Raw genomic sequence first — 12221 nt, forward strand, 5'->3', positions numbered from 1 at the left:
TGCCGGGGAGACAGCTGTCTTGGGAAGCATGGAAGACCCTTCCACGCCTCCACCCTCCTCCCTTGTGGCAGTTTGGTCTCCTAGATGTCATTCATCCCAGTGGTTGTGTGGGCTGTGCCCGGGGAGGACTGTCGTGGTGAATCGGACCCAAGTGCCACAAGGCTTCGGTGAGCACAGCGGAGGGAATGGTCACCATCGGTGGGGCTGTGGCCCCAAAGTGAAGATTGGCGTCTGTCCTACTCCTCTGTGGGGTGGGAATTTTGGGGGTGGGGAGTGGGACAGTGTCCATTTGCCCATCTCGGTCTTGTCCTTTTGCCCCCCAAACCTTGTCCCCCCGGCCCCCCCTCTGCTTTCCTGTGGGTGATCGCCTTCGCCCCCTTCCCCAAACTCTGTTCTCTCTGTGCTTCCTCCACTCCTTTTACAACCGTCCCAAATCCTTGGCGTCGCCACCATCCGCCCCTCGGGCTCCCTGTCACCTTCACACCTGCCCCTCTCCCTTCACTCTTCTCCTTGAGGCTTCAACACAGCTGCCTCTTCTCGGGAGCGTTTCCCTGATGCTCCAGACCAGACCCTCCGACCGCGTCCCACACAAGCGCTCTCATGGCCTGCAGACTGTGTCCCCTCCCGCGTAGTGTTCCTGCCGGGTTAAAGCTGTGTGAGTGCGGGTTCCTGGTTCACCTCGGTTCCCCACAACTGAGGGGCGGGGAAGGGTTGTGCGAGTGCTCCCCAAATTCATGACCCCCCGGCTTCCCATCAATGCCACTCTCCAGGCCTCGAGTGCTGAGGGAGGCCCTGGGCACGCCAGCAGGGCTCATCAGTGCACCCAGAGCCGCGTGCCGCGGCCCCAGGCAGTGAGGCAGGCACCTCCGGGCCCCCCATGGGTTAAGGCAGTCCTTGTCCAGAACCCGCTGGCCAGCGGCAGGGCCTTCCTGAGCAGCCGCCCGCTTGGGCAAGTGGCCAAGAGCCATGGACTCAGCTGCCTGAGAACTACTGGCGGCATCTCCCTGGTCCAGTGACAACATCCCAAAGGGTTTCTTCCTTCAACAGCAGCTGTGCAAGATGGCCTTTCAGACTTCTCACAACTCCACACTTCTTTTTTTTTAACGGGTGCTCACTTAGAGACCCAGGTGGAATGCAGGGCTGACTTGAGCGGAGTAAGCTCTCCAAAGAGCATGCGCCCCGTGGGCAGAGGTTGCAAATGGGTCACCCCTGGCCTCAGCTGGCCTGCAGATGTGGAAAAATTAAAAACCTAGGGATTTCCCTGGCGGGCCAGTGGTCAAAAATCGACAGTTTCATTGCCGGGGCCCGGGTTCAATCCCTGGTCGGGGAACTAAGATCCTGCAAGCCACGTGGTGTGACCAAAAAAAAAAAAAAAAATTAAAAAACTAAACTAGTCTCCAGCCTTTGAAACTGGGGACCTGCCGTCTCTGTGCCTCGTTCCTGCAGCACCACGGTTGGTGGCGCTGAGTAGCAGCCGCCCAGGCACCCTGCAGCCTGCCACCCTCCACATCGCACTCCCTCCGTCAGTGACATGGCCTGTTCTGAGTCTTGAAACCTTTTTATTGGTGTGTACATGCACACAGAAAAGTGCACGTATCCTACCACACACCGAACACTTCCCCTCATCCATGTGAAGAAACTGTTTTCTGAGCTATTTGATGATCTTGCGAGTTACTAGTTTTATACCAGGTTTGTTTTTTGTTTTTAACTTATTACAAACGAATGTAGCTTTGTTTACTGTATGAATATAGTGTTGGGGGGAAAAACACCAATTTTTCTTTTTGCAGAAAAGCCTGCCATTGCTCCGCCCGTCTTTGTGTTTCAGAAGGATAAAGGACAAAAGGTAAGGGGCCGGTATGTTCTCCCTTCACTTGGTTACTCTGCCTTGTTTTCTCCCCAAGCTCTCTCTCCCCAGGTCGCATGGCCGAGGAACCTTCTGCCACGGAGGAAAGGCCCGGTGGCTTTAGGTTACCATGGCACGAGGTTAAGACGGGGTGTGTATGGACAGGGCTCAGAGACCCTGCTTTAAAAAAACAGTGGAAGAATCAGCTTCCTTCTCATTCCTAATGATTTGCTTTAGAAGTACTGTGCATTAAGAAATCTGGTAGGAGGGAGAGAAAGGGGGCCGGGGACGGGGGGAGGGAGGAGAGGAGAGGGAGCAGTGCTGGTTCAGGGGAAAATAGGACCTTTAAAGATTTTCACGGGATTTTTTTGGCCCCAGCCAACTTGGCATAAATGCATTTCGAACAATAAGTAGTCAGCTTGCATTATATATTCACCAGCCATCTTTGTTAGCTTGCTTCCCCCTTCTTGGGCTTTAAATGTCTCAGCTTCCCTGATGTTGGAAGTACCTCGCCTGATTCGTCGTGATGAGCTAGCAGCCCGTCAGGGGACCGGTGGGTGCGTGCAGCGGTGCCTTCCACAAAGTCGCGTGTGGTTGCTTATCTTGAAGTCATTGGGGTTGTGTCCAGAGATGGTTGATGTTCTGTGGTGATGCCTCCCAAGCTTGTATGAGGACTCCCTCTATTTGTCCAAAAAATGGATGGTCCCTGCCCTCATTCCCCGGGGGCAGTAGGTGTGATGTCATAACCACGGCAAGATTTCAGGGTGACCAATGTGCTGCGTTGATGCAGGTGTTCTGAAATCCGTGTGCGTCTTGTTGATTAGGACAGCATCTGAGGGGCTTCTTGGCTCAGGGCTCGTGACCCACAGACCAGGTGCTCGGGTGGATGTCCGGTCCCCCCACAGGGTGGCCGGCTTTGAGTTTGGGGGCTGCTGGCCTGGTGATTCGGGACTCCTGGCGGCCCGGCTGCTGCTTGTAAACCCTGCCCCTTGGCCTGAAAAGAGAGCAGCCCCGGCGTTCAAGGGCTGTGCCGGGGAAGGCGTGAGTGCGTGGAGGGGGCAGGAAGGAGAAGCGGCTGCCCTGAGACCCCTACCCGCACCCCCGTGCAGGGTGTCTTCTGTGTCAGCCGGGGCTCATCTGCTTGGCTTGTTCTCAAATTAATCTTTCCCGTTGTTAATTCTTATGCCGAAGAATCTTTTTAGGAAACGAAACAAGGAAATGTTCTTCCCTTTTGGTTTCAGTTTTCAGAGTGGTATTTTCAAGATACATCAACCTCTGCCGTCCCCTCTCCCTTGGGCCCTGACCAGTGCATACATGTGTTTTTATCATTTGTCCTTTGGAAGTTCAGTCACCGTGAAGGGGCTTGATGTGCTTCTGGCTTTTAGAGGTGGATGTGTTTGGTTCTGCTTCAGATGTAAAATCTCTTAGGTTTTCCGTAAAATTGGGATTTTCTAGAATTTTGAGTTTTATTATGATTTTCTTTTGAACCACTTTTAGTTTGAAACAGGGGTCAGCCAACTAAGAGGGCTGCCACCACTGCTGTTTTTGTCAATAAAGCTTTATTGGCGCTCGGCCCCGCCTGGCCCGTGCAGAGAGCTGAGGCCGCACCCGTGCTGTCCACAGCAGAGTGAAGGGGTTTGGATTGAGACCAGGTGGCCTGCAAAGTCGAACATAGTTAGTATCTGGCCCTTTACAGAAAAAGTTTGCCAACCCAGACTTGAAACAAGTAATTGGAATGAATAATTCTTAAAACCTGAAGACTTTCTGACAGCCAGCAGGGTGAAACGCTAGAACGTAATGCTTATTTGACTGAATTTAAAATGCTTTTAAAATGGCTAACTCTTATTTCAGTACTGTTTTCACGGTTGAGGTGGTTCTGTTGCTTCGTAATTCAAAGGCTGACTTACACGTGTCACCTTCAGAAGGTTGATGCCAATTACGTAAACGGGGTGAGGTTGAACCCGAAGAGTCTCCAGGGAGGTGCTCGTCACCGCGAAGACGTGCGCATCAAAATATTGACTCAGTGCCAGCTCTCAATGGGCCTCTAGAAATAACTGGCCTCCAGCTCTTCGGAGTTCGCCTGCTGTCACACTTGTGTGACCAGATCATCGGAAGGGCACAGAAAACCTCTGCGTCCAACGGCAGCGGCCGGAGGAGCCTGCATGTCCGTCGGGGCCGCCCTCTGAGCTGCCGGGTGGGCAGCTGCCCAGTGGACACGGAGCCCTCCTCCTTTCTCTGCTGCTGTGACAGCTCGGGCGCCGGGCGGGAAGGAAGCGGACAGGCTTGGACAGCCGGCCCCATGGCCGCATGGCTCCCCGGCCCAGGGGAAACGACGGGAAGGTAGGTCTGCAAGGAGTGGCCACGACACTGCTCACAAAATGACGCCTTGAGACCCTCCCAGCTTCCCCCTCTTGCTGTGATTTCAGCCCTCCCTCCTCACGCCACAGTAGCAAGAGTTGGGAAGATCTTTTCAGGTTGCCGTTGTTTTTTTCTGAGGGAGCTTTTATTTTCCCTTTTCAACTTTCTGTTTTTGAAAATTTTTTCAAATCCTCAGAAAAGTTAAAAGAATGGTACTGTGGACCCTTGGGTATCCTTCACCTGGCTTCACCGTTACCATTTTTATCATAAATGCCAGAAACGCTCAACTATAAGTTGCACCTACCTGACAGTTTTCCCCTAAATACTTCAGCAGGCGCCTCCTAGGAATGCTTCTCCATGGCCCCAGTGCCATGGGCACGCCTGAGAAAATGATCATTAATTCAGAAGTGCTCTCTAATATATAGTCCACATTGAAATTTTCCTAATTGTCACCTAGGTCTCCCATACAGCTATTTTTTGAGCCACTTTTTGATCCACAAAGATCAAGAAGTCCCGTTGTCAACTGTGGGAGCATTACCTTCTTTCAGTGAATGATCTCTAAACCACCAGTGTGCCCCAGTGGGATGCATTCCAAGAGCCCACGGCCCCCTTCAAAGTCTTTGAAATCAAAAAGAAGAAAATTAGGCTGCCAGCCCAGGCGTTTTGGTGTTGGTTTGGTGACAGAGACACACAGGATTTTCCGTCAGGCCCATAGACAGTTGGAGTTGCATTTGCAGCAAACCACAGATTGGTGGTGGTGGCCTGCCAGTGACGTCCCTTGGTCTCAGGACAAGTCGTCAAATCCTCCCACTGTTCCGTGTTAGAGCATCGGGCAGCAGCAGAACTCCAGTCCTGACACCCGAAACGCAAACCTGGAGCCAGACTGACAGCACAGGAACTGTCTCTACTGTGTTCCTGTTCTTGAGCTTCCTCAAGATGGCGCTCTTCACAAAATGCGTGCGTTTCCATCCATTTGTGTTTTAGGGGCAAAAATGAAACCTTTTCTTAACTGCCTTGAATGGAGACAGACAGGTTTTTTCTCTTTAACGTGAAGAGAATTTGAATCTCCTTCCATAGTTTGTTTCACTGTTTGTGACGACTGAACGTTTCTTTCATTTACTTTATTTTCCAAATATTTGCTAATCTGAAGGCAGAAGATTTTGGGGTTGCATTGGCAGGATAATGTCCATTTAGCAAAAAGGCAGAAAGCAGTTACAACAGCAGTTGGGCAGAAAACAGGGTGTCACCAACAACACTGGAAGCTTACTGTGTGTGTAACAAGCGTACCCTGTATGCGTGGTTTTTTTGTCAGCCACGTATATTTTAGGATGATGTCAAAGCCTTCCAAAATCTCGAAGTCCGATTTTAACAAACATGTTGAAAAACTACAGGCTCTATCTTGGTTCCTTAGAGCTTACTCAGACCCAAGGAGAAAATGCTGGAATGGCATTTGTATTTCTTTTTGGTCCTCCGACGTCGGCTTCATCTCTAGTCTGCCATGCCATGAGGGCATTTCAACATTTATATTCGAAAAGCAGGGATTTAAAAAAAAAATCCAAGTGGTTCTGAACAGAGATAGGCAATTTCCCCTAGAGCTCTGGGTTTCATTTTCTCTCTAAAATGGTGTTAAATCTCTAGCCATAAAGTAGCAGCAGACTGGTGCATGGACCAACCTCGGTGCCTTGGACAGGTTTGAGGGGCGGCCTGGGAAGGAGGGCCTTTTATGTCTTTGGCTCTCCCCTGCATAGGAAGAGTCAATTTGGGTGGCTTTTTTAGATGTATGGATGAGTTGTGTTGCTTTTGCTTTTTCCTAAGAATGTTTGAAAGTTCTCTTAAAATCCTCTGTGTAGTTCCTTTCATCTAGCAGGCTCACACATTTAAAAATAGTCCCAAGTCCTATCTAAAGAGGTTTCAGTCACTTCACAGGCAGGAAGAACACAGCTGTGTCTGCAGGGAGACAGGGTGGCCCCGTGGTCTTTTAGTTCACAACGCGAGAGAAACGTGTGGTGGACGATGCCAGGCGGGAGGCTTGGGGACCGGAGCCCACATATTTATTCCAGGACACCAGCTTTGTAACGCACCTCTCAAGAAGAGTCGGCCACGGAGCCCTCGGCCCATGGAAGCCCCTTCAGAATCCCAAGAACCACCTCAAAGGATGCCGGAGGGGGGTGTCTGTGCTTTTGAGGACGAAGACTTCGGGGACCGGCTTCCCCTTCCCCTGGCTGTTTTCTAGATAAGCCCTGGCCCGGGATGTGCGGGGGGAGCCTGGGAGAACTCTAGGCCGAGGGGCTCCCTCCTGCAGCCGGAGCCCCACCCACCTGTCCGTTGATATAAAACTGGCTCTCTGTGTGTCTGCCAGCTTGCGGGGTCACCCCACACCTGCGCTCGCCGAGCAAGAAAGCGTTCCCTTCCTCTCGGGTTTAAGCGGCAGAGATGGGAAGGTGCTGGCGGGGCCGCAGCCAGTGCAGAAGCCCTGGCCCCCGCCGCCCTGGCTCTCCCAGTGGCCAGACAGGGTACTGGCGCCCACCTCCCCTCACGAGTATGTTCGAGTGGATGGGTTATTAAGCCCTGGGGACAGTTTGACACAATTGCCCCTGTTCCCCTCTGCTGGAGGCACCGCCCCCGTCTTGGTCACAGGGGTGTGTTTCCTCAGTCACTGCCATCGGCAGAGGGTCTCTGTGCCACAGGGGCCACCTTGCAGTTTTCAGAAGGAGGGTCCAACTTCTTGCACACCTCAGAGCTCCCTGCCAGGTCCGACAGCAGCAGGTCCGCGCTCACTGCCCTTCTGTCAGTGTGGAGGGCTGGCTCTGTGGAGCGGAACACGGTAGCATGTGCCAGCTCTCTTGGCCTGACCTCCCGGGCAGGAGCTGCTGAAGGCCGAGCATCTCCAGACCTTCCCCTGCCCCCATCCCCTGCCCCGCGTTGCTGGCTTTATCTACATTGAAGGAAAATTGTCTTTTTTGCTCCCAGTCCTCTGCAGAGCAAAAAGACTTGTCGGATTCGGGAGAGGAGCCTCGGGGGGAGGCTGAGGCCCCCCACCATGGCACGGGTCACCCCGAGTCAGCTGGTGAGCATGCCCTAGAGCTTCCTGCCCCCGCTAGTGCTTCAGCCAGCGCTCCTGAAGCCCAGCTTCTTCCTTTTCCACGAGAACTGGCAGGGGTAAGTCCACCTCCACCCGGCATCCCACGGCCCGGGGCTCCCAACCCAGACTGGCCCCTTTCCCTCCGGGCCCCTCAGATCCACACCCCAGGTTGTCAGCAGCTGATGATAACTGAAAAGACGACAAAGGCCCTCTTCAGCTCCCTTTAATTCCTGCTGCCAAAAAGTCAGGAAAGAGGAAGTCCCCTTTTACATTGAGACTTTTCTAGTTGGGGGAACATTTACCCATAGCCAGAAGCTAGTCTTGGTTCCTGAAAGAGGCGAGGGGTCAAAAGAGGAATTGAGTAGTGGGGTAGAACCTTCCACATCAAATTCGGCCCCTTCTCCCTCCTTCCATTTTTCCTTCTCCTCTCCCTGAATTTGGGCATTCAAGTTCAGTTACCTTAGAAACACGAAAGGCTCCGGCTTCCTTGACCTATAGGAAAAGGTGTCTACTGCAGATTGCTTTACAAGACCGGTTGTGTTTGGACTGTGGTTGGGCTGTGAACTGCTTGTCTTCAATCAAAGCAGGAAGAAGAAGAGACTCTTCCTTTGAATCCAGAGGGAATCCCTTGAACCCTTTATCTTTGTATTCAGAAGGCTTTTGAAGATTATAGGTGGAGAAGATTGTGAGCTCTCCAGAACAAGAAATGTCTTGAGTTTTTGGAGTTTGATAAATTGGGAAAGGTAAACATTAGCCTACATTCAGGATCGAAACCTTGTCCTCTCGGTACCTAGTGCCAGAGTCCCCCATTCTCATGACAGGGAAAAATGACTCTCAAGAAGACAGAGGATCCCGCTCTGCCACACTGAACCCTGGGCAGCCTTGCAGGGTGTCACAATCCCAGGCCTTTAGCGGTTCCTCGTGTCCCATCACCAGTCTTCTGTGTCCTTAAGGAAGCCGCTAAAATTTAGTTAGAGCCACCAAACCCTGGGATACGCAGGAAGAAGTGGTACTCAGCCAAGGTGAGGTTGGAGCCAAACTAACATTCTGGAGGAATCGGTGTGTGGTGGGAAAAGAAGGCTTTCCCTGTGTGGGGCGGGGTATGGGGGAGTCCCACGTGGCATAGAAGTGGGCTTGGGGTAAGGAAGCCCACAAGAGGTTCCGGCCCGAGGTGCTTACACCAGGGAGTTCTGGGAGCGTAGTCCTCACACGAGGGCTGACAGCAAGAATTCAGAGGCATTTCAGCTTTGGGGGTTGGAGGCTGGAACCTTCTCCCAAATTGGGCATCATGAGTTTCATGCCTTCGGCCTTTGCAAGTCCACGTTTTCAGTTCCCTGAGGACAGGTGATCTTTGTGCGGATCTGCCCAGGAGACTGGGCCCTTCTGCTGCTGCCTGGGTTGAAAAGCACAGTTTACGGAGCATCTCCTGCTGAAGAGGTCGAGGGTTTTCAGTGGAGGGTGGCATACAGTAGAGGCTGTGTCACGGCAACTGCCCTTCCAGAAGCGAGGCTCTTTCGGGCCCTTTACTTCTAATGACCACTTGGTGAGACGGGGCCTGTGCAGGAAGCACCCTGGGGGCCTCGCCTTCGGGCTGTGGCCGGTCCAGATGGTGATTTCTGAGGCCTGGCCGGTGGAGCTCGGCTCCTCAATTCTTTTGGACTGTGGGTCAGAGACTCTAATTCCGAGACATTCAAGCAGTGCCCCAACTGGCAAATGCAAGGTCAAGCGCGATGGCAGGGAGCCTGGGGATGGTTGTTATGTCACGTGGGAGAGAGTCGGGGCTGGGGGAAGCAGTTGCTGAATGTACCAGCATCGCAGCCAAGGCCGTGCCTGTGACATACACACACGTAACTGTGGGGACCCAGTTCTGTCAGAAGTCCCAGCAGCGCAGCCATCACATCACTTGTGACAGCTCTGAGCCAACCAGGGCTTTCTCTGCTGATCAGGCATCAAGGCAAAGTAACCTTTGTTTTTTAGGTCAATTAGGGCATAGATCAAGGCAGATGGAACCTGAGCCCAGCTTCTTCCCGAGCTGAGATGTTTCTATGGCTAACTCGGACTAGTTGCTTTTGCCTCAGAGCAGATTTGGAGCTTGCTCGGTACCACACTGGAGTTCAGGACACACCCACATGTTACCCGACAGGTCTCATCCCTCACGTTTAGTGTCTTCTTTATTCCACGATCCCTTGGGCAAGTGTAAAGCTGCAAATTCTTTATAATAAATAGTGGCTCGCTGAATTGTTGCCTATAAAGGACCCTTATCGTCTTTCAGTCTCATCAGAACTCTGGCCATTGAAGACTCAGTACCAGGAAAAAGTCTCAATATATCAGACTTCCTGGCTCTCACAAGGCAGCTTGAAGGAGACCAAACCGCATCCAGATTAAGTTGTCCGTTTGATCTGGAGACAGCAAGCGTTCCCAATGTTCACTTGGAGGCTGGCTGAAGTCTACCAGACTGAAGCTCTGCACCAAGGCACTGCCGAGCCTGAAATATGTTTATGAGACCCACCAGGAAGCTCAGAAAGAGTCTGGACCCAGCCCCTCATCCTGTGGCATCTGCACGGGGTTTGACCCTCGTTCTGCCCCACCCCTGCCCAGCTTTCACATCTTGGGAGGCCACCTCTCTTTTTCTTTTTTCGATGTCTGCCTTTTTGGTAAAAATCTCTGAGCTGGTTCCCTCAGTTACAGAATAAACAGCAGTGAATCTGCCTGTGGTCCACATGAAGGCAAGGACACCCCTTAAGTGACTTTTAATCCCAGGCGTCCATTTTCCTGCAGCCCCAGCAGTGGGCTTTCTAAAATTTATTTATTTATTTATTTATTTTATTTTTGGCTGCGTTGGGTCATCGTTGCCATGCGCGGGCTTTCTCTCGTTGCAGCGAGCGGGGACTACTCTTTGTTGTGGTGCACGGGCTTCTCATTGCAGTGGCTTCTCTTGTTGAGGAGCACGGGCTCTAGGTGCGTGGGCTTCAGTAGTTGTGGCGCACGGTCTTAGTTGCTCCGCGGCACGTGGGATCTTCCTGGACCAGGGCTCGAACCCGTGTCCCCTGCACTGGCAGGCAGATTCTTAACCACTGCGCTACCAGGGAAGTCCAGCAGCGGGCTTTCTAACTGGGCTGTCCAAATGGGGAATCACCGAGTCCCAGGCAGGCCAAACGGTGTCTGGCATTTTCTGGAAGGAATTTCCCTGACATGGTCTTGCTTTCTGGTCTTTTCCGGGAGGTCAGGAAGGCAGCACCATTCATTCCTGCTCACTGCCCATTTGTCTGTGTCTGTGTCTCAGCTCCATCCCCTCCTCCTGGACTGGCCTGGCAGCCTTGTCCTCTCGAGGCCACACCAGGCAGCCTCATGAGAGCCATGTTTGGCGGGGGGAAGGGTTCAAGCCTTAGCAAAGTGAACGATCGTAATTTTCTTTTTTTTTTACAGTCATAATTGTATTTATTAACTTTTATTGAAATATCGTTGATTTACAATGTTGTGTTGGTTTCAGGTGTACAGCAGAGTGATTCAGTTAACGATTGTAATTTTCATTGTTTCATCCTTTACACCAAGACCAGAAGCTTCTCACGCCTGTGGCCCCATCCTGGGTTAGGCGTTCCCTCCTATTTTGTACTTGGTAACAGGGACTTACGCACCTCACAGGATGAGCTGCTTCCCCTGAGGTTCCAGCGTCTTCTGAGGGGAGAGGACTGCGCTGCCTGCCCCGCCCGCTGGTGGGACGCAGGCCACCTTGCGGCGCGCAGTCAGGGCGGGCTTGCTCGCTAGGCCGCGACCTGGCCGCCGTCCACTTCATTCATTCACCAGTGCCAGAAAAATAAGTTGCAGTGTTCTCTTTGGTCTTCTTTCTCTTCAGCCTCCTCATGTAAGTGTTCGTTGGGCATATTTTCGTCGTGGCATCCCTAAAGGGTGCTGGTCCCAGCGTCCCCGGGGTGTCATCCTGAAGCCCCAATCCTTGAGTGGTGGCTTCTGCTGTGGGAAGAAGCGGAGGAGGAAATGGGGCTTCCACACCCTGCTCTGTCCTCGCTCCTCCCCAGAGGCGCAGATCCTGAAAGCCTGCTCTTAAAATCCTCCTCACAGGAGTCCCTGGAGCAGTGGCTCCTGAGCTTTGGCTGCAGCCTTCTGGGCTCCAAGGAGTTGGGATTGCAAGGCCTGACTCCATGTGTGTCCCAGGCATTGTTCTAGACTGACCCCTGAAGAGCTGTTCCCTTGGCTGGGGCGAGGGGTGGCCCCCAGACCACTTTGACGTGGAAGAGGTCCTGCCCCCCAGGCTGCTGTGTCCTAGGACAGTGTCTGTGGAGCTGGCATTGGCCTTGTGTGGGTTGAAGGGGAGCTGCTGCACACCAGGCCTTTTCCTGCTTTGGGGGAAGACAGCACGAGGCAGCCAGGCCCAGACGGCAAGCGCAGGCCTTCCCCGGCAGGAGCAGGGGGCAGGCTGCTTCTCGCATGAGCAGTGGTGGAGGGTTTTTAGCTGTCAAGTAGGCTCCAAAGGCAAGCAGAAATGACTTCGCTTTGCAGTCTGTCTTCCTGCTTCCTTGCCCTAGTTCCTATTGAGGAGAGTTGCTGGCGTCACTTTCCTCACTGTTTCTGAGTCGGCTGTTTCAGATCCACCAGGAAGTTCCAGCAGCCTCTGGAAGGTCCTTCCAGTTGGGGAATCTTCCTGTGCTGTCCTTTGCAGGCCTTAGCCTCCCAGCTTTTCCAGGACCAAGAGGCCTGCCACATGCCTGTGGGGTGGGTCTTAGAATAGACTCGGAGCATGGATTTGAGGGTCTCCTGGGGTCGGGGGTCTAGGAGTATCTGATTTTGTCTGGCCAGGTGCCCTTTCTTCTCCAGGTCACCAAAGGGGCTGTGGCAGAGGACAGGCTCTATTTGTGCAGTAGATACTTGGCTGAGCGTCTTTTGTGCAGTGTCCTGGGTGTGGGGTGTATGAGCTGTGAGCAG

The 12221-nt window shown here is 52.9% G+C and overlaps 1 protein-coding gene across 7 annotated transcripts in view; it reads left to right on the plus strand.

Annotated features, from left to right (window-relative positions):
- RANBP3 (RAN binding protein 3) overlaps positions 1 to 12221 on the plus strand; it is a 54422-nt gene that overhangs the window by 16425 nt on the left and 25776 nt on the right. For 4 of the 7 annotated variants that reach the window (XM_081232545.1, XM_081232546.1, XM_081232543.1 and 1 more), the window contains exons 2-3: positions 1788 to 1843; positions 7172 to 7360. In XM_081232545.1, the coding sequence (XP_081088671.1) occupies positions 1788 to 1843; positions 7172 to 7360 (245 nt within the window). The remainder of the gene's footprint in view (positions 1 to 1787; positions 1844 to 7171; positions 7361 to 12221) is intronic. The other 3 variants (XM_081232548.1, XM_081232549.1, XM_081232547.1) reach the window with 1 other exon arrangement.

Source organism: Mesoplodon bidens (assembly GCF_964165515.1).
Source record: "Mesoplodon bidens genome assembly, chromosome: 4".
NCBI classification, from domain to species: domain Eukaryota; kingdom Metazoa; phylum Chordata; class Mammalia; order Artiodactyla; family Ziphiidae; genus Mesoplodon; species Mesoplodon bidens.